The sequence below is a fragment of the Oratosquilla oratoria genome, chromosome 12 (assembly GCF_046742065.1).
Source record: "Oratosquilla oratoria isolate Oo_2021 chromosome 12, ASM4674206v1, whole genome shotgun sequence".
NCBI classification, from domain to species: domain Eukaryota; kingdom Metazoa; phylum Arthropoda; class Malacostraca; order Stomatopoda; family Squillidae; genus Oratosquilla; species Oratosquilla oratoria.
Genome location: NC_134788.1, coordinates 36,004,203 through 36,027,274, shown reverse-complemented (window position 1 = coordinate 36,027,274; position 23,072 = coordinate 36,004,203). Strand labels below are relative to the sequence as shown.

The following is a 23,072-nucleotide window of genomic DNA, read 5'->3' as shown; positions in this document are numbered from 1 at the left end:
GGGAGGAGTGGGGATGGAGGTAGAATGTAGATTGAGAGAAGCGAATAAATGCCTTGGTGGATTAAAAAGTGTAATGAAAAACAGACATCTGGGGATGGATGCTAAGAAGAGGTTATATGAAGGAGTGATTGTGCCAACAGCACTGTATGGGGCAGAAACATGGAACATGAGAGAGGAAGAGAGAGGAAGAGAGAAGGAGTTTGAATGTGTTTGAGATGAAGTATGATAGGGGGTTACTAGGCTAGAGTGAGAAATGAGGTGAGGAGGAGAACGGGGGTGGAAAGGGAATTGGGAGATAGGGTTGATGAAAGAGTATTAGGATGGTTTGGACACATGGAAAGAATGAGTGAAGAAAGATTAGTAAAAGAAGTGTGGAAGGCGGAGGTGGAAGGAGTGAATACGAGGGGGCATCCTAGGATGAGATGGATGGGATGAAAGGGGCTTTACGAAAGAGAGGAATATCTGCAGAGGAAGGACGGGAGAGGACAGAAGATAGGGGTGAATGGAGATGGGTTGTGTATAGATGAGGCTGTGATGCATGAGGGGGAGTGGGTGGGGGATGGGGGGTGAGGAAGTATGAGAAAAATTTGATGCAGCCCGAAGGGATTTCTCCCCGTCTTCTCCTTTCCTGCATGAGGGGACGGAGAGGGGGGGTCGCCGATTTAATGAAGCGGCCTTGCTGTGGATGTGCTGTGTCTTGCGACACTGCTTCTGACCCAGGGCAGAGTACGAGATGCAGGGATGACCCGTCATCCAGGAGGTGCCAAGATAAGAGGGAGGGTAGAGGGGAGTGGAATGTATTTAGGGATGGAATGGACGGGAATGGTTTTTATGCCTTTTTCTTTTTGGCTACCACCCTTGTAAGGGGAAAAAAAGCGTATGTACACTTTCTTTTTGGCTACCCCCCACGTAAGGGGGAAAAAGCCTTTGGTATGTGTATTATTACTCAGAGTAAAAGAGAATCAGTAATATGGCAGTGACTTTATAAATGAATACCTCACTATATAACCGAGTTGTGTAATTCCCAGCTGACTGGTCACAATGTGAAAATTCGTATAACAAGGTTAAGGGTTTTACATGCACGTAAATAGGGGGCTTGCTGTGTTCATGGACCCTGTCAATCAACCCTCTTCCCCCCCCCAATTATTTTTGCCTCCTCCTCATGGGGGCTTTCACATATATGCACCCCAACATTGTTTTCACCTGCTTTATAGCACTCGGTTGTATAGTGAGGTATTTCTGTATTTCATAATGCAAGTTGTGTGATGCAGCGAACTCACTCACCTGCACCATGAGCCCGTCCTCCACGATTGACGACTTGGCACTTAGCCCCGAGGTCGTCTTCAGCGCGCCGTTGAAGACGATGAAGCTGGCACCGGTCACTGCAACGAGACAAACATCATTGTTACGACTACGGCCGTGCAACCCCCAACGCATTGTATGCACGGACAAGAAGCAAAGAACAAAGGGAAAGAAACGAGACAAGTGTCACTGTCATGACTATGGCTGTGCAACCCCCATTGCACCGTATGCACGGACAAGAAGCAAAGAACAAAGGGTAAGAAACAGAAGGGCGGTGAGGGACCCACCTCTGCGGGGTCGGTTGTGGATGTTGATGGCCTGGGTCGTGTATCGCCCATCTTCGTCTTCGATGGTGACGAGGTGAGAGTCGGCCTGGGGGCTGAAATTAGCCCCCAACGCCAGGACGTGGTCGTTGCTGTTGCTCAGAGCTTTGGCGACCTGTGGAAAAAGGGAAACAAATTTGTCAAAAAAGTTGCCAGAACAAAGTTGTCGCAACCTGCGCACATAAAATGAAAATCCACGTGAAAAAGTTGCATAAACGCAGCAAAGGAAACACGGACATAAGAACATAACACAAGGATATAAGAATGAAGGAGATTGCAAGAGACCATAAGACCTACACTAGGCAGTTCCAACCTAAGAATATAAGAACATAAGAATGAAGGAGACTGCAAGAGACCATAAGGCCTACACTAGGCAGTTCCAACCTAAGAATATAAGAACATAAGAATGAAGGAGACTGCAAGAGACCATAAGGCCTACACTAGGCAGCTCCGTATCCATCACCACCTGTCATCCCCATCCACAAAGTTCTCTAATCGTTTCTTAAAACAACTGATAGTTTCAGTGCTTACCACATGGTTACTAAGTCTGTTTCATTTGTTGACCACTCTATTAGTAAACCAATTCTTGCCTATTTCCTTCTTGAATCTAAATTTGTCCAATTCAAATCCATTACTGCGAGTCTTGCCCTGTTGTTTTAATATGATGACCTTGTTTGCATCACCCTTGTTAAAGCCTTTGATACACTTGAACACCTCTATTAGATCCCTGGAACTGAAGTGTTTGTTCCTGACGAAACGCGTCCATGTTTCCTATGCCGTGTTTATGCAACCTGCACACGTAGTTTTACCCTTCTGCTGAAGTAATTAATGAAACGGCCTTGCTGTGGATGTGCTGTGTCTTGCGACACTCCTGACCAAGGGCAGTGGACGAGATACAGGGATGACCCATCATCCAGGAGGAGCCAAGAAAAGAGGGAGGGAGGGAGAGAAGTGGATGGGAGTGGAGTGTGATAGGGATGGAATGGGTGGGAGTGGATTTTATGCCTTTGATTTTTGGCTACCTCCCTTGTAAGGAGGAAAAAAACCTTTATGGTGTTTATCTCGTCAAACGTACGCTACAGTAATGTCCTTTACAAGATTTGGCATTGCTCAACTTCCCACCCCTCCTCTCATGATGTCTCTTACAAATTTTATCCTTGCTATCAAATAACTTCACTTTTTTTAGGAATGTCCCCTGTGGGGCTACAGGGAGAAGGATGCTTGGTCCCAATTCCCGTCCCGTTTTTTTTGCCTCTCACGATCCAAGTGGGAATACTTGGTGGCAGCATTCTTTTCCCCCCACCACAGGGTAGGCAAAACAAAGAAATGAAATTCAGAGAAATGGTACAGGACAGCAACAAGGGGTTGGGGGCAGCATAACGGAGGGACAGTAACAGCAGAGGGTGGAGGGGAGTGGAGTGTATTAGGGATGGAGTGGGTGGGAATGGTTTTTATGCCTTTGTTTTTTGGCTACCTCCCTTGTAAAGGGGAAGAAGCCCTTTGGTATATCTATGTGGTGGAGGAAAAGAATACTGCCACCAAGTATTTCCACTTGGATCGTAAGAGGCGAGAAGAAAGGGACGGGGATTGGGACTAGGCATCCTTTTCCTTGTAGCCCCACAGGGTACATCCCTAAAAGAAAAAGCAAAGGCATAAGAGGGTCTGGGAGTTTTCCAACCAGCACCCTAAGGTTTGGGTCTTTTAATGTGCGTGGATGTGGTACAGATGAGAGTAAAAGGGAAGAGATAGGTAGTATGTTTGTGAGAAGAAAGATGGATGTGTTGGCTTTGAGTGAAACCAAGTTGAAAGGGGAGGGACAGTGTAAGTTTCAGAGTGTAAAAGGGAGGTTATCAGGAGTGAAGAGAGGGCGAGGGAGGGAAGGGGTGGCTATACTAGTAAGTGAAGAGATAGGTAAACGTGTAGTGGAGTAGAAGGTTTCCTCAAGGATAATGTGGATGAAGGTGAAATTGGGAAAGGAATTGTGGGTTTTTGTAATTGCATATGGACCTGGCAGTGAAAAGAGTGTAGAAGAAAGGGAGGCTTTTTGGATAGATTTAAAAAGAGTGCATAGAGGACTTACGGAGAAATATCAATGTAATAGTACTGGGAGACCTTAATGCTAGGGTAGGAAATGATCCAATTGATGGAGTGGTTGGGAAATGTGGAGTTCCAGGAAAGAATCATAGTGGAGAGTTGATGGTGGAAATGTGTCTTGAAAGAGAGTTGATGATAGCAAATACAGTGTTTCGGAAGAAATTCAAGCATAAGTACACATGGGAGAGGGTGGTGGAGGGAAGGGTGGTAAACAGAGCGTTAATGGACTATGTAGTGGTAAATAGGATTATGATAGGAAGAGTTAAGGATGTACATGTGCTAAGGGGAGAGGGTAGGGGAATATCAGATCATTTTTTGGTGGAAGGTAAGTTGAGAGTGGAAGATAGATGGAGGAAGAGGAAAGGGACAAAAGGTAGGGAGGTGCTTAGAGTGAACTCTTTAAATGAAAAGGAAAAGGAGAAGGAGTACAAGAAGAAGCTGAAGGAGGAGTGGGAGGGAGTGAAGGATATAGTAGAGCTAGGTGTGGAGGAGGAATGGGGATGGTTCAAGGAGGGAGTCATAAAGTGTGCAAGGATGGTGTGTGGAACAAGAAGGACAGAAGGAAATAGAAGGAAGGGTAGTGAATGGTGGGATGAGGAAACAAAGAAGGTTGTAGAAGAGAAGAAGCGAGCTTTCACAGATTGGTTACAAAATAGGACGAGGGAGTCATATGAGAGGTACAAAGAAAAGAGAAGTAAAGCAAAAGGTAAAGGAGGCAAAGAGGAGAGCAGATGTGAAATGGGTAAGAGTATGACAGAACATTTTGAAAGTAATAAAAAGATGTTTTGGAAAGAAATTAAGAGAGGAAGAGGAGGCAAATCAATTAGAGAAGAAAAGGTAAAAGGTGCAGATGGAGAGATGATAATGGAAGAGAAGGCAGTAAGGGAAGATGGGCAGAATATTTTAAGGAGTTGCTAAATGTGAAGGAGGATAGGGAGGGGAATACAGCTGCAGTGGGAAATGCTAAGAAATAACCGTGATGAGTGAGGAAAATGGAGGAGAAATAAGGAAGGATGAAGTGAAGGCAGTTGTTAAGATGATGAAAGCAGGTAAGGCACCTGGTCTGGATGGATGCCATGCAGAATGTCTAAAAAAAGGAGGTACAGTGATGGTGGACTGGCTGGTGAGGTTATTTAATGCTTGCTGGAGAGAGGGTAGAGTGCCGGAGGACTGGAGGAGTGCCTCTATAGTTCCACTTTACAAGGGAAAAGGGGACAAGTGTGAATGTAGTAGTTTCAGAGGGATTAGCTTGTTAAGTGTAGTTGGGAAGGCTTATGGGAGGATCTTGATTGAGAGGATTAGGAGAGGAACAGAGGGAGTAATTGGTGAGGAACAGTGTGGATTTAGGACGGGTAGAGGTTGTGTAGATCAGATTTTTGTGGTAAGACAGATATGTGAGAAAGCTATTGGAAAGGGGAAGGATGTTTTTTGGGCTTTTATGGATCTGGAAAAGGCTTACAACAGGGTAGACAGGAAGGCACTGTGGGAGGTTTTGCGGATATATGGGATAGGAGGAAAGCTTCTAGGAGCTGCCAAGAGTTTTTATTCGAGTAGTAGAGCTTGTGTCAGGATTAGAAATGGAGAGAGTGAGTGGTTCGAGGTAAAGGTGGGACTTCGTCAAGGATGCGTTATGTCACCCTGGCTGTTCAACTTATACATGGATGGGGTAGTGCGAGAGGTAAATGCAAGGGTAGTGGGTCAGGGATTGGAGATGGTGAAAGAAAATGGAGAAAAGTGGGAGGTGAGCCAGCTGTTGTTTGTGGATGACACTGCGCTTAGGCAGGATCGGAGGAGGGATTGAGGAAGTTGGTAACAGAGTTCGGGAGAGTGTGTGATAGAAGAAAGCTAAAGATAAATGTGGGTAAAAGTAAGGTGATGAGATGTACAAGGAGTGAAAGTGGCAGTAGTCTGGAAGTGAGCATTAAGGGAGAGCGACTGGAGGAAGTGGATAGTTTTAGATACTTGGGTGCAAATGTGGCAGGAAAAGGTGGAGTGAAGGTGGAGGTAGAATGTAGATTGAAAGAAGTGAGTAAATGCCTTGGTGGACTAAAAAGTGTAATGAGGAATAGACATTTGGGAATGGATGCTAAGAGGAGACTATATGAAGGAGTGATTGTGCCAACAGCAATGTATGGGGCAGAAACATGGAACATGAGAAAGGAAGAGAGGAGTTTGAATGTGTTTGAGATGAGGTGTCTGAAAAGTATGATGGGGATTACTAGACTAGAGAGAGTGAGAAATGAGGAGGTGAGGAGGAGAACAGGGGTGGAAAGGGAGTTGGGAGATAGGGTTGATGAAAGAGTATTAGGATGGTTTGGACACATGGAAAGATTGAGTGAAGAAAGACTAGTAAAAGAGGTATGGAAGGCAGATGTGGAGGGAGTGAACATGAGGGGACGTCCTAGGATGAGGTGGATGGATGGGGTGAAGAGGGCTTTGGGGAAGAGGGGAATGTCTGTTAAGGAAGGGCAGGAGAGGACAGAAGACAGGGGTGAATGGAGAATGAATGAATGGTTGTTGTTGTTGTCGTTCCCTAGACTGTCTGTCCAAGCAGTCCCGTCTCCCCAAGGAATGCTACTGGAGCTGCAGCGTCTACGTCGTGGGACCACCACCCCCCAACCCCAAGAGTTGGGGGCCAAACAGCAGCAACCACCCCTGGCCATCAGAATGAATGGTTGTATATGGATGATGATGTGATGCACGAGGTGGAATGGGCAGGGGGATGGGGGTGAGGTAGTATGTATGAGCAAATTTTGACGCAGCCTGAAGGGATTTCTCCCCATCTTCTCATTTTATGCATGGGGGGACGGAGAGGGGGGGTTGCCGATTTAATGAAGCGTCCTTGCTGTGGATGTGCTGTGTCTTGTGACACTGCCTCTGAGCCAGGGCAGTGGACAGGGTGCAGGGATGACCCGTCATCCAGGAGGTGCTAAGATGAGAGGGAGGGTGGAGGGGTGTGGAGTGTATTCAGGGATGGAATGGGTGGGAATGATTTTATGCCTTTTCCTTTTTGGCTACCTCCCTTGTAAGGGGGAAAAAGCCTTGGTATATGTATGTATGTATCAAATAATTATTTCATTCAGATGAAGATGCAGCTTCATGCCAAAAAGGGATCCCAATCCATCAAGAACTCGCTGGGTCACAAGCCTGTCCCCTTTTCCCTAACACAAACAAAATTATCTGGTGTAGAGAAGAAAAAGAAGAGAGAGAAAAGAAGAAAAAAAAAAAAAAAGACACCCAGGAGCCATAAAAAGAGGGAAGGGTGGGGAATGGGAGTGGAGTATGTGGGGATGAAGTGGGTGGGAGTGGATTTATGCCTTTGACTTTGGCTACCTCCCTTGTAAGAGGGAAAAAGCCATTGGTATACGTATGTGTGTATATATATATATATATATATATATATATATATATATATATGTATATATATATATATATTGATAAGTATTTTTGACAAATTATTTGGATGATGGAGAACATAAACACAGGGGAAGGCTCGGAACCCTAAACACTCTAACGTTTCATTCGCGAACGAAACGTTAGTGTGTTTAGGGTTCCGAGCCTTCCCCTGTGTTTATGTTCTCCATCATCCAAATATATATATACATATATATATATATGTTGCTGAGGATGTGAAATATCACGAAAGCACTTGGGATATTTAGTTTCTTTTCCAGTTTCCTTTATGGTTATCAGCAATTCATTGATTACATCACATATTTTTGTGATCTATTTATATTTATATATACTCTATATATAAATATATATATATATATATGTAAATATATGTATATATATATATATATATGTATATATATATGTATGTATATATGTATATGTATATATATATGTATATATATATATATATATATATATATATATATATATATATGTATATATATATATATGACACACAGGAACCCACAGTCGGAGAAAATAAACTTCGAATAAAGAAGAATCCTATATTTCGGCTATCAACTGTAGCCCTCTTCATGAAAGTACATAGGGTAGAGGGCTACAGTTGATAGCCGAAATATAGGATTCTTCTTTATTCGAAGTTTATTTTCTCCGACTGTGGGTTCCTGTGTGTCATTTACAAATGTGCTACTACATTTCTGTTTAGAAATACACTCACTATCCAAGTTACGACGTACGCGAGTTACGACCACCCGTACTTACGACCACATCTCGCAGATGCCTATTATGAGTTTACTGTATATGTCTGGCAGCACAGTGCGTAAGATAATTGTGGCAGACCGGCATCGCGTGCGACGGTTATGACAAAGATGGAAAAGTTGCTATACACGTGGTTGGAAGACAATAGGCAAAGATATGTGAAAGCGATGTTGCAAGCAGTGCAAATTAAGGCTACAAGTTAATTTCGCATGTTGAAAGAACGTGCAGGTGACGAATAGGCTTCACATGAATTCATAGCGAGTGCTGGGTGGTTTCGTCGCTTTCGAGAGCGTTACCAGCTTTACCACGTGTTACCGAGCTGGTGCTAATCTTGTGAGAACAAGCTCAGTAACAGTTAGCAGTGTTATAAACAGCCGAAATAAAAGTAGGAAAAATGTTCGTCAAACAGGTGTTTACTGTGTGCCATGTTTAGGTTGTAAAAAGGTCTACATTGATGAAAGTTTCCGTGGTGTTGATAAAAGAATATCGGAACATAAATATGATATGAAAATTTACAATGTGAATAATGCCATTGTTAGACATAGATACGATACTGGCCACAATGCTGACTGGAATAATTCTAAGATTATTGAATATGAAAACCATACTATGAAACATAGATGTTTTGAATCTGCTTTTATATCTCTCACTGATAATATAAATCAAAACAATGGATTTTTTTTTTTTTTACAAAAAAATAAACCTTTAGCAATTTTAATAACAAAGTAACAAGCAATTAACGCAAATTGTGTTTACACCAGTTTCATGTTCGTTTCTCCCCGCAAGCTCGGGTTATATAAGGAGTCAGATGTTTGTCCACCATTTTATTTCTGAAGAAGCCCTGCTGAGCGGAACGATAAATCCATTAGATCCCATACTCTGCATTTGGCTTCTCTCCTACAGTGCTGCTGCAGTCGTTGCTGCTTTTACTCAATGCTGTATACAAAGATAAATGTATTGTACCTATATCTCACACTTAAAATGAATTAAAATGGATGAGAATGATAGATCTTAAAATATACATATATTCAGAGTACATATAACAATTGAAGAGTTAAGAAAAATTATTAAAAGGAAACTACAATTTAAAATCCTTAAAAATGGTAAGCAAGGTTATATTTAATATGCGTGTGTGTGTATACAGGTATAGTATATACATACAGTACCTATATACGTATATATACTGAAATGCAGTACAGTATTAAAGCATTAAAAAGTAAGAAAAAATGATAAAAATGAAGCTAAAAAGCATAAAATTTATAAATAAACAGTAAACAATTTGTATATAATAGTATTCAACATAAAAGGGTACTTAATAATGCAACAGATTGATATCATGTATCCTAGAGTATAACCCTCGTGTCAGCCATTTTGAATGGGATCCGACTTACGACTGGTTGGTCGGAACCGATCTAGGTCGTAACTCGGATAGTGACTGTATGTATATATATATATATATATATATATATATATATATATATATATATATATATATATATATATATATACATATACACTGAATGGTTCCCAGTGATCAATTAATATCTTTTTTCAACCACAAATCACTTTTAATTCCATGCCATTGCAGTCGAGACTGCAGTCACTGTAACTTTGTTACGGGTTAGCTGGGTTCGAATCCTCGGCTCGTCCACGTTTCAATTTCCAACGGATGCCTCCATCGAGCGATTCTTCAGTCTCGACTGTGATGGCATGGAATTAAAAGTGATTTGTGGTTGAAAAAAAAAATCATATACATATACATATACATATGCATATACATATACATATATATATATATATACATATATATATATATATATGTGTATATATTTTATATATATAAATATATATAAATAAATATATATATTATATATATATATATATATGCGGAAAAACCACCAAGGAAAAAGATCAACTGATGACCGAGCACTTTTGTCTATTCAGACATCCTCAGGCATGTACCCTGAGGATGTCTGAATAGACAAAAGCGCTCAGTCACCAATATATTTATCATTTTCCTTGGTGGTCTTTCCGCATATTTAGAATCACGACTTTGTGGTAAGACAGATATGTGAGAAAGCTATAGGAAAGGGGAAGGATGTTTTGTGGGCTTTTATGGATCTGGAAAAGGCTTACGACAGGGTAGACAGGAAGGCACTGTGGGAGGTTTTGCGGATATACAGGATAGAAGGAAAGCTTCTAGGAGCTGTCAAGAGTTTTTATGAGAGTAGTAGAGCATGTGTCTGGATTAGAAATGGAGAGAGTGAGTGGTTCGAGGTAAAGGTGGGACTTCGTCAGGAAGGCATTATGTCGCCCTGGCTGTTCAACCTGTATATGGATGGGATGGTGCGAGAGGTAAATGCAAGGGTGGTGGGTCGGGGATTGGAGATGGTTAAAGAAAATGGAGAAAAGTGGGAGGTGAGCCAGCTGTTGTTTGCGGACGACACTGCGCTTGTGGCAGGATCGGAGGAGGGATTGAGGAAGTTGGTGACAGAGTTTGGAAGAGTGTGTGATAGAAGAAAGCTGCAGATAAATGTGGGCAAAAGTAAGGTGATGAGATGTACAAGGGGTGAAAGTGGAGTGTGATAGGGATGGAATGGGTGGGAATGGTTTTTATGCCTTTTTCTTTTTGGCTACCTCCCTTGTAAGGGGGAAAAAAGCTAGCTTCCTTCTTTCACACACCTTCCCAAACTCTGTAAACAACTTCCTCAATCCCTCCTCTGATCCTGCTACAAGTCGTGTCGTCGGCAAACGACAACTGGCTCATCTCCCACTTTTCTCCGTTTCCAAACAGCCCAATGCAATAACCTCTCAACAAGCGACCAATCGTACCTGGTTGTATCGGTTCCTCGGAAGGTGAACGCTTGTGTTCTTTTCCGCCATGTGGATGACAAGGCCGGGGACGGAGGGCACCGTGTACATGTAGTTCCGGAAGTCCTACAGAGAAAGGAAATCAAATGAGCAGACGTCGCGTTACCTGCAAAAACTGAAGACTCCCAGCAAGGGTCTGGCATCCCGTAGGGCATGGCTGTCCGAACTGGGGTCCGCATACCCCCAACCCACCCCCCAGGGGGCGGGGGGGAGTGTTACGCAATGTAGATCATACGGGTACATGAACAAACAAGGAACACACACACACACATAATTTATACATTATTTGCAGAATTTATACATAATTATACACATAATCTATACATTATTTGCATTATCTGCATTATTTGCATTATCCTACATTATCTGCATGACAATAGAGAGGGAGTGGAGGGATGGGTATATGAACAAAGAACGCACACACGCACGCATACACACACACTTAAATGGGACAGAAGAAATACAAGAGGACATAAGAAGAAACTTGAGAAGGACAGTTACAGAAGAGATTTGAAAAAGTATAGCTTTCCACATAGAGTAATAGATACATGGAACAAATTGAAAGAGAAAACAGTGAGTGCTTAAACTACAGTATACATGATTATAAGAAAGAACTGGATGCGGAAAAATACAACCGTGGGTCACTACGAGCATAGCTCTTCTCCCGCAAAATACAACTAGGTAAATACAACTAGGTAAAGACACACACACACGCGCGCACGCTTTAACGGATCACCAGGAAAATCACCTTGTTGGTATTGCAGAGAGTATCAATACGTATTCATGGGACCGCCAGGGTTTGTATCCGATCTCAGTTCTTGAATGAGTGAATAGTTAATACAAAAATGGAAAATAACAAAGGAAGAATCAATGAGCCAACGAAAAGAGGACTAGACGAAGCCAGGATTGAGTCCCCGTTGGGGATAATACAAAAAAAATCATGCCTGAACGACACTCCCAGAGCGACCAGCAGGTACGTAAGTGATGAATATTTCTCAGGATTTAGGAGGCAAGGGGAAACATTGGAGAAAACCTTGGACACTGAGAGATTTCAGAATTACCAGAGCAATACAAAACAGAGAAATTACCAACTTAGCGGACGAATTGATCGATTTAAGATTAGACTATAAAGCTCTGCAACTAGAAGTAACCAACCTACGAACAATGAACGAGGTAATACGAAGGGAATAAAATGAACTAAAAAGTGAACTAAGTGCGATAAAAAGAGAAAATGAGAGACAGGAAAATGAGGATCTGCAAATGAGGATCTGAAAAAAGAGGTAAAGAACAATTGAAAACAATAATGAAAAAAATGGAAGAATCAATCTAAGAGACTGATCTAAACGAACTAAGAAAACCAGAGGAAAAAGGAATGCAAAAGACAAAAACTATCATTCACAGAAATAGTACAGCAGCAGGTAAAAGAGAATGCAAAGGAAAGAGTGATCAAGGTGATCAAAGAGAGGGAAAATTGGGTGAGAGACACAGTAGACAAAAAGAAATGCATTGTGGTTTATGGTATAAATGAAAAACACAATGTACACAAATACCAAAGGGAAAAGAGAAAGAAATTGCAAAGGAGATTCTAAAAGTGGTCCAAGAAGAAGGTCAAAGTCTAGATACAGAAATTGACGACGTACACAGAATGGGTACATACTCAAAAGAAAAGAATCACAGACCAATGAAAATCAAACTAAGAACACAAATGATAGCAGAGGTACTATCAAAAGCGGCAAAACTAGCAAACAGTGAAAAATACAAAAATGTTTGGATAAAAAAAGGAAATGAATCCAGAGGAATTAGAGAAAGATAGGGAACTGAGAAGTGATGCTAAAGAAAAGAAAAGAAAAGAAAAAGAAGAAAAAACAAATTTTTTTTGGAGTGCTAAATCTGAGACTGGGAAAATGGTACATCAGAAAAATGGCAACTTAACCCCTCCGATACGATGACGCCTACATAGACATCATGAGGAGCAAGTGGGTACACAAGGATGCCAATGTCAGCATCTTGATTATATATATTGTAGTTGTACCTGCGTGATCCCCATACTCTGTAAACTGGCTTCATCATATTTTCTATGGTTATCAAAATTCACGGGTGAGAGAACAAGCAATACAGCGGTAACTTTATTTTTTATAATGCTAGTATTATGACGCAACATCACACGTCTGGCAGCTAATGCTGCCCGCGAGATTTTGGCCCATATTGAAGGGGTTAAACCAAAAAAGAGAAGAGAAGAAAAAATTAAAAGTGGCATATACAAATATGGACAATATGATATCAGGATGAAACGAATTGAATGACTACCTATCAATAGAGAAACCTGACATAATGGGAATTGCAGAGACAAAACTGAAAGGTTCTACAATCAAGTATGGTGGGACAAGGATTATACAATATTTGGTCGACAATAGGACAGACAAACGGGGGAGGAATCACGATATTGACTAGAAAGAACCTAAATGTAATAAAGGCAACAGAAGGAAAAGATAATGTGGAATTAATCACAGTTCAGGTTGAAAACAGCAATATGAAAAGTAGAAGGTTTATGGTTGTTTATGTGCCACCAAACACTAAGACCTAGACTGACAGCGAACACTCAAAATTACTAGAAGATACAAAGAATGAATTAATCGAGACACTGAAATACGGAGAAAATATAGTACTTATGGGTGACTTTAACACAAAGGAAATAAATTGGGAAGAATTGAGTATGGGAAGTGGAGACTAACTCTGGGGAAATGTCCGACTGGATATGACCATAGATTACACATTGACTCAGTGGGTTAATGAAAATACTAGATTTAGACAAAATCAAGAACCATCGCGACTAGATTTGTTATTCACCTCTGAACCAGAAACAGTAGAGGAAATAAATTATAAAACACCAATTGGAAAGAGTGACCACATACTAATAGAGATCGAACTTAAGGAACAAAATGTGGTAAGAAGGAATGAGAAACATAGAGAAGGAAGACTGATGTACAACAAAACTGATTTTGTAAAACTTAAGAAACTTTTCCAAAATGCCTGTTGGGAAAATTTTGCAAATGATGAAACAAAGACAGAAGAGAAATGGAACATTTTCAAAGAAATTTATAAGGAGGGAACAGACAAATATGTGCCTAAGCAGAAACAGAAAAGGGAGTACATAAAGTGCTGGTCTGATCAAAAGGGTAGCGATGCTAAAGACAAAAGAGACAGATCTTGGAAAAGATGGAAAAAAAAAAGAGACAAAAAAGTGACTAAATGGCAAACATACTTTAAACTGAGAAATGAATACGTAGACATAAGAAGAGAGGAAAGAAGAAACTATGAAAAAGATATAATATCAAAATGCAAAGATCAACCTAAACTGTTCTACAGATATGTAAATGACAAAATAAAAGGCAAACATGAAATAATAAAACTGCATGAAGGAAATCAAGAATACACAGAAGATGTAGAAATGACCAAAGTAATGACCAGACACTTTAACCCCTTCAATATGGGCCAAAATCTCGCGGGCAGCATTAGCTGCCAGACGTGCGATGTTGCGTCATAATATTCGCATTACAAAAAATAAAGTTACCACTGTATTGCTCGTTCTCTTTCACCCGTGAATTTTGATAACCATACAAAATATGATGAAGCCAGTTTACAGAGTATGGGGGTCACGCAATAACAACTACAATAAATATAATCAAGATGCTGACATCGGCATCCTCGCGTACCCACTTACTCCTCATGACGCCTACGTAGGCGTCATCGTATCGAAGGGGTTAATGTCACAAACTCCTCCCCCTATCGGGAGTGTATGACAGTACCCCTCACAGAGGACTATGTAGCTTGGAATTTAATGAACCCATCCCCTTGGTTCAACTTCACCAGTGGCAGGGTTCAAACCACCATCCCCTCCAAACACAAGTCATGCAGTTACACCTAGAGACTAAATATCATTCCTTTTTTGTCTGTTTCCTTCCGTCCCTTCCAACCTCTCCCCCACTTACCACAAGAAGATTCATGATCGTATGTCCAATCTCGTAGAAGACGGGTTTACGGTGGCGCACCGACACCAGGGGACATGGGTAGTAGCGGAACTCTGCACCCAGACGCAGGAGTAGTCGTAGCGGGAAAACCTGCAAGAGGAAACTAAGCGTGACCAAGAGCGTGGGGCACGTAATGCCAAACATCTACACTTAACCCTCGATTTAACAGACAAATACATGCAGACCCTTGTCCGTTGTTTGCAAAAGTCCGTTATTTGAAAATCGGGTCCGTCCGTTACCAATACTGGATACCAAACATAAGTCCGTTACATAGAAAATTGTCCGTTAGGTTTCTGCATTCACATACATATTAGATATGTAATAAAAAGCTACAGTACATATGTATAATGATGTCCATTACATATTGAGGAAATTGAACTCCGCCATTAGTTTTCAGCATGCACATACGTTACTACCAGACACCTATCGAACAAATTTTCATTTTACGGACTTCATCTGGAATTTCACTGTTACTACCGGACACGCTTTTTTTGTCCGCTAAATTGAAAGTCCGCAAATTTGAGGTTTGATAAATTGAAGGCTGAGTCTCTCTCTTTCTATGGTCAAATTGGGGTGATCTAATAGAGGTGTTCAAATGGATCAAAGGCTTTAACAAGGGTGATGCAAACAAGGTCATCATATTAAAACACCAGGGCAGGACTCGTAGTGATGGATTTAAACTGGACAAATTAAGATTTAAGAAGGAAATAAGCAAGAATTGGTTTACTAATAGGGTGTTCGACGAATGGAATAGACTTAGTAACCATGTACTAGTGAGTGCTGGAACTATCAGTTGTTTTAAGAAATAATTAGACAACTTTATGGATATTGGTGATGGATACGGAGCTGCCTAGTGTAGGCCTTATGGTCTCTTGCAGTCTCCTTCATTCTTATGTTCTTATCTGAATAGAATCACCAGTAACAGTGTAGTCAATCAAATCATTCCAAATGCCGTCCCCAGATTCGAACCAAGGCTCGCATCAATACGACGCCGACACTCTGACCACTAGGCTATCAGTTGTCTAAAATTCTTCAACCTGGGAATGAATCTACTCACGAGGAATTAAGTCAACTGCTAAGTGCCATCCGTACGTAGATTTTACGACTTATAGTCGTTGTCATATACTGGTGATTCTATTCAGGTATGACAACGACGACAAGTCCACAAAGGAAACGTTCAAGCATAACCACAAAGCTACATGTTTTGTTAGTTCTTCGTAAAATCCAAGTACAGACGGCACTTATCAGTCGACTTAATTCCTCAGGACAGTGGTGGCACCAGGGGGGGGTTGGGGGGGCTTTAGCCCCCCCAAAAAAAGTGGCCAGCCCCCCCATTAGCCCCCCCCCAACTGAAATGAGCAAATTGAAAATTTAAAACACTCACTGAAATAATTTTATTAAGTGGAATTTTTAATTGCCAGGGCTAAAGATTTGTCAGCCATCAGTGCTAGCCCTACCATTAACCCCCTCCCCTTCTGAAATGAGGATAATATATGTGTATTATCATATTACTATTAGCCCCCCCAAAAATTTGCTCAGCCCCCCCTTAGCCTCCCCAACTAAAAATTCCTGGCGCCGCCGCTGCCTCAGGAGTAGATTCATTCCCAGGTTGAAGAATTTTAGACAACCGATAGCCTAGTGGTCAGTGTTGGCATCGTATTCACGCGAGCCTTGGTTCGAATCCGGGGACGACAGTTGGAATGATTTGATTATGTTCTTATGTCCCAAACTCCCCCCTATCAGAAGGCTAGGATGGTGCCCTTCACAGAGGACTATGTAGCGTGGAATTTAATGAACCGTGCCCTTGGTTCAACTCACCAGTGGCAGGGTTCAAACCCCCAACCCCTCGACCTTCGCCACAAGTAACGACCCACTCACTAACCCATTCAGCCGGCGACTTCCTAAATCCTAAAGGGAGGTTTCGGTTACTGGTGGGTAATACCGATTGTACGAACAACAACTCTGCTTACCTTGGCCCAGGGCGCTTCCCACTTCTGAATGAGGAGGGCGAAGAGGTACGGTGCCGGCGGCAGGACCAGCTTGTGGAGACACTGGAACGAGGGCCGTACATAGAGGAACCCCCCGTGTTCCCTGGAGCCGAGAAGAGGTTCGGTGAAAATCGTGTGTCCCAGCTCCGTCACCAGTTTCCCTGCAAGAGTCCTTCCGTCAAAACCGGCACGAGAACTGGGTACGAAGGCTTCGACCCGCCTCCCGAGGGGGTCGTGCGGCATTCTTTCACGACTGGAGACTCGTCTCCAGTCGTGAGAAAAGAAAACCAAGCAGCTTTTAATTCCTTCTATTCTGATAAACAAATTTTGTTGAAGGTGATGCCTTTTCTACATTAATAATTTTCTTGAAGACACTTTCTAAAGATCTCCCTAATCGCCATGTTGCGGGGTCTAAGCTCGGTAGAACTCGTGCGTAGGCGGACATATTCTCCGATCCGGATTTCGGCTCAACTGAGCCTTCTTCAGGGAGTGTGTCTAGTGTCAACTAAAGAGCGGTATTTGACCAAATGAAATTATTAGACTCGGGGAGATCACATGACAGTTTGAAAAATGTGCATAAATTATTTCCTCAGGCTTCTGGCCTACCCTGTGTTCTCATACTGGGTAGCACTAATAAATCAAGTGCCTGTTTGTTCATATTGGGGTTTTTATCCTTGATATAAAGGGCCTCGATTATCTTTAACTTTCTCGGGTCCTTGCAAGTTTCTGAGATTTTCATGTTCTGTTCTAATTCTAAGTTAAAGAGTGTAATGAGGAATAGACATTTGGGAATGGATGCAAAGAGGAGACTGTATGAAGGAGTGATTGTGCCAACAGCACTGTATGGGGCAGAAACGTGGAAAATAAGAGAAGAAGAGAGAAGGAGTTTGAATGTGTTTGAGATGAGGTGTCTGAGAAGTATGGTGGGGGTTACTAGGCTAGATAGAGTGAGAAATGAGGAGGTGAGGAGGAGAACAGGGGTGAAAAAGGAGCTGGGAGATAGGGTTGATGAAAGAATATTAGGATGGTTTGGACACATGGAAAGAATGAGTGAAGAAAGACTAGTAAAAGAGGTATGGAAGGCAGATGTGGAGGGAGTGAACATGAGGGGACGTCCTAGGATGAGGTGGATGGATGGGGTGAAGGGGGCTTTGGGGAAGAGGGGAATGTCTGTCTCCTTATATGCAAGGGGGGACGGAGAGGGGGGGTCGCCGATTAAATGAAGCGGCCTTGCTGTGGATGTGCTGTGTCTTGCGACACTGCTTCTGACCCAGGGGAGTGGGCAAGGTGCGGGGATGGCCCGTCATCCAGGAGGTGCTCAGATGAGAGGGAGGGTGGGAGGGGTGGGAAGTGTATTTAGGGATGAAATGGGTGGGAGTGTTTTTATGCCTTTCCCTTTTTGGCTACCTCCCTTGAAAGGGGGAAAAATCCTTGGTATATGTATGTATGTATGTTCTAATTCTCCTCGTGTAATGTGGTATCTGTGTGATGCTGAAGCATGCTATTCATTCCTCCCCCTTTACCGATTCCCGGTTGCATTACTTTCCGCCATGACTCTACAGTTCCGCTCCACCTCAACTCGTTCATTCACTAACACGACTGATACGGACTGTGACACACCGCAGAGATCTGAACAGGGTTTGGGAATGGAGTCAGGAATGGGAAGTGGACTTCAACATTAAGAAATGTAGCATAATGGAATTTGGGAAAAAAAAAAAAAAAGGATATCAGCACAACATAAAATCGGTGCAAAGGAAGGCAGGGAGGAGGGTGGAGGGGGGTGGAGTGTGTATGGGATGGAGTGGTTTCTGTGCCTTTGTTTTTTGGCTAACCCCTCGTAAAGGGGGAAAAGAGCCTTTGGTATATGTATTTACCTAGTTGTATTTTGCGGGAAGGGGAGATATGCTCATGTTGTCCCGCCATTGTATCTCTCAGTGTCTAGTTTGCTTTTAAACTCATGAATGGTTTTTGTGCTTACTATTTCATTATCCAGTTTGTTCCAAGTGTCTAAAACTCTATGTGGAAAACTGTTTTTCTTCAGTTCTCTTCTATAGCTATGTTTTCTTAATTTTCTTCCATGTCCTCTTGTGTTTCTCTTGTCCCAGTTTAGTAATTCATCTCTATCAAGTATCTCTGTGCCTTTCATGATTCTGTAGATGGTCAGTAGGTCTCCTCTCTCTCTTCTTTCCTCCAGTGTCGGTAGCTCCAGTTTAGCCAATCTCTCCTCATATGATAGGTTTGCAAGTGCAGGTGCCATTTTTGTAGCTGCTCTTTGGATTCTTTCTATTTTCTTTATGTTCTTTTTGGTACTGGGGGACCACAATGTCGCCGCATACTCTAGTCTAGGCCTTATCAATGTAACCAAAAATTTTTTTATCATGTCTTCGTCCAGGTAAGCAAACGCCACTTTTATTGATCTTAGCAAGTTGTAAGTCTCCCCGACAATTTTGTTAATCTGTGTATCATAGGACAAGTCGTTTGTGATAATAACTCCCAAGTCTTTTTCTGATCCTATTTTCTTTACTTCCTTGGTTCCAATTGTATAATTTCTTGATATTCTGTTTTTGCTTTTTCCAAACTCCATTATGCTACACTTCTTAGTATTAAAATCCACTTCCCATTTCTGACTCCAGTTCCATACCCTATTCAGATCTTCTTGCAGTGCTTCATAGTCCTTATCAGTTTCTACTTTCCTTAACAGTTTGGCGTCATCAGCAAAGAAGCTCATGTAACAGTTCACACCCTCGTCCATATCATTCATATAGATAGCAAACATTATTGGAGCCAGTACAGATCCTTGCGGTACTCCACTGATCACCTCTTTCCAATCTGAATATTTTTCTCTGAGTACTACTCTCATCTTTCTTCCAGTCAGGAAGTCCTCCATCCATTTTAGTAGGTTCCCTTGTATTCCTCCTATGTGTTCCATTTTTTTTAGTAGTTTTCTGTGTGGTACTTTGTCAAATGCTTTTTGCAAGTCTAGGAATGCACAATCAGCCCATCCGTTTCTTTCTTGCACTATGTCTATTAGTCTTAAGTAGAAGCATATCAAGTTTGTGGTGCATGATCTACCTTGTCTGAACCCGAATTGTCTTGGGTTTAATATGTTGTTATCTTCCAGGTGTTTTACCCATCTATTCTTGATGATTTTCTCACAAATTTTGGCTATAGTGCTTGTTAGTGATACTGGTCTATAGTTGGTGGGTTCTTCCTTGTTTCCTCCTTTATATATTGGTACAATGTTAGCATTTTTCCAGTCATTAGGTATCTTTCCTTCCTTGAGTGAGCTATTTATTATGATGTGTATTTTGTCTGTTAGCTCTTCTTTGTATGTATGTATATGTATGCAAAGGAAGTAAAGAAAGTGGAATCTGGAAGAAACCTAGGAGTAATCATCACAAAGGACATGTCCCCTGACAAACAGATAAACAGAAATGTAGGTGAAGCCTTTAACTTGCTAAGATCAATAAAAGTGGCTTTTACTTGGATGTGTGTGTGTATGTGCATGTGTGTGTGTGTGTGTGTGTGTGTGTGTGTGTGTGTGTGTGTGTGTGTGTGTGTGTGTGTGTGTGTGTGTGTGTGTGTGTGTGTGTCAGTGTGTTACAAGACTGCGAGTTCAAGAAGGCTTTTTGATGAAAATGGAAATAAACGAAAAGGAAATAGTGATCACTTGTCTTCGCGGACTTTGTAGCTGCTGCTGATCACACCAACCAAAACTAAACAAGTGAAAAAGACGGGCGAAAATAATAAGATTATTGAATAAATGCATAAATAGATCATAAAATAATTGAATATATAAATAATTAATCACAAATGAATAAAGAAGTGATGACTGAAGAAATGGTAAAGAAAATACTAGTCACACTGATAAGGCTAATATTGGAGTACGCAGCAACACTATGGTCACCCAGTACTAAAAAAAAATACAAGGAAAATTCAAAAAGTCCAGAGAGCAACTACAAAGATGGCCCCAACACTATCAAAACTGTCATATAAAGAGAGATTGTCAAAACTGGAATGCCGACTCTGGAACAAAGGAAAGAAAGAGGTGACTTGTTGACCATCTACGGAATCATGAGAGGTATGGAAGTCCTTGATAGAGACGACTTACTAAATTGGGATAACACAAGAAGACATGGAAGGAAGCTCACAAAAGACAGTTTAAGAAGAGACCTGAAAAAGAACAGCTTTCCCCCACAGGGTGGTGTACGGAACAAACTAGACGAAACAATTGTGTGTGCAAAACTTAATACACGAATTTAAGAGTAATTTAGACACTGCGAGATAGAGACGGGACACCACGAGCATAGCTCCCCTTCCCGTAAGATACAAATGGGTAAATACTCATCAGACAGATTCCTCTAAACTTATCACACAGACAACCAAATCAGAGGAACCTACCTTGGCTAGCCTGTTGGTAGACGGTGTGGAAGAAGGCAAAGATATCCTTGGGAGGTTGTCGTTCCCCCGGCAGGAGCTCCAGGAGGAGAACCAGCTCCTCCTGTCCGACGGTGCACAAGCCCCTGGTGGCCACGTTCCAAACTTCAAGACCGACGCAGCACTCCACTGCAAGACGGAAAAGTGCAAGATGTAACATACAAGGGAGGTGGGCAAAAAACATACAAGGGGGTGGCCAAAAAATATATATCCATATACTGGGACATTGTGACAAGTTGATGAAGATGGAAAAAGAAGTCATGGGTCTAGTTACAAATTTTTTTTAGTTCATTTCTGGCCGGTTTCACTCTATCCTTCTTCCCATTCCTCTGAAGAAGGACAGAGCAAAACTGGTCAGGAATAAACTAAAAAAAGAGAAAAAAAAAAAAAAAAAACTCAGAACTAGACCCGTGACTTCTTTTTCTACCTTCATCAACATATATACATACATAGAACAACAGCTTTTTCCCCCTTACAAGGAGGGTGGCTTAAAAACAAAGGCATAAAATCCACTCCCACCCCATTCCATCCCCACCTACTCCACTCCCATCCACCCCCATCCCTCCCTCCCTCTTATCTTGGCTCCTCCTGGATGACGGGTCATCCCTGTATCTCGCTCACTGCAGGGTGTTACTCCAACTCTCGTGGGCAGGGAGTTGGATGTGTGCGCGTGTAAGGTCACAGTATTACCCATGGATCGGTCATACACGAGCTCTGAGCTCTCATCCAGGAGGTTATTTACTGTCGATCACGAGTTCAACACATGATCCACCCAAACACCGACTCATTATCTCTCTAATCTTAGCTTCTTGTTGACGGAGGGTCGTCCACGTTCCTGACCCACTGCTCGGGTCAGATGCAGTGCAGCAAGGCACAGCACCTCTCGCTCGATACTTACTCTTGACGACCTTGACCAGAACGGTGAGGTTCTTGTTGAGTGCGAAGACCACTGGCAGACCTTCACCGAAGAGCTGCTCCTCCAGGTCGGCCTCTCCGACGCTGACGGATTCTGTCGACGAGAAACGCCACACGATCATACAGGCTCGCCAGAACGTTAAGAAATGACTGCCATTGATTTTATATTATTTGATTATTTGTTTGTTATTATTTGTCTGTTTATTCATTATTTGCTTGATTTTAAGAAATGACTGCCATTTATTTTATACTTATTTGTTTGTTCTCATGTCTGTTTATTTATTTGCTTGATTTTAAGAAATGACTGCCATTTATTTTATATTATTTGATTGTTTGTTATTGTCTATTTATCTATGATTTGCTTGATTTTAAGAAATGAAGGCCATTTATTTTATATCATTTGATTGTTTGTTATTGTCTGTTTATCTATCATTTGCTTGATTTCCATTTATTATTATTTATCTCAGTTTATTATCATTTACTATTTACCTCTTTGTTTATTATTTAGCTATATATATGTATTACTTGATTTATTACTATTTATATTATTATAATTTTTATTTTATTTTATCTTTTTTTTATCATTTATATATATCTTTTTACATCCAACCTAGTTATGGACCAAAAGGTCTCCTGTTGGCATGCTCCTCTTTTGTAATCCCTTTGTAAGTCGCCTCTGCACGAGTCAACAAGGCCACTACCAAGTTGCAATCGAATTCCTGCCTGTTGATGCCGAGATTGTACAAATTTAATGTCTATTAGTCGTCACAATTCCGACTATTGGGTGTTAAATTTATACAAACGCCATCAGCCGGTAAGAATTCAAGGTCTATCTGTATACCAAGAGTTTTTTCCCCTTTATAAGAGAGGTAGCAGAGTCAGAGCCACATACCTACTCCCACCTCTTCCGCTCCCTCTCCACCACCCTTTCCACCTGTCCC

General features: G+C 41.7%; 1 protein-coding gene across 3 annotated transcripts in view; it reads right to left on the bottom strand.

Annotated features, from left to right (window-relative positions):
- Sara (Smad anchor for receptor activation) overlaps positions 1 to 23,072 on the bottom strand; it is a 72,694-nt gene that overhangs the window by 8,489 nt on the left and 41,133 nt on the right. For all 3 annotated transcript variants that reach the window (XM_076195149.1, XM_076195151.1, XM_076195150.1), the window contains 7 exons: positions 22,115 to 22,225; positions 21,181 to 21,345; positions 16,762 to 16,940; positions 14,753 to 14,881; positions 10,725 to 10,829; positions 1,590 to 1,740; positions 1,285 to 1,382 (listed from right to left, as the gene is read on the bottom strand). In XM_076195149.1, the coding sequence (XP_076051264.1) occupies positions 1,285 to 1,382; positions 1,590 to 1,740; positions 10,725 to 10,829; positions 14,753 to 14,881; positions 16,762 to 16,940; positions 21,181 to 21,345; positions 22,115 to 22,225 (938 nt within the window). The remainder of the gene's footprint in view (positions 1 to 1,284; positions 1,383 to 1,589; positions 1,741 to 10,724; positions 10,830 to 14,752; positions 14,882 to 16,761; positions 16,941 to 21,180; positions 21,346 to 22,114; positions 22,226 to 23,072) is intronic.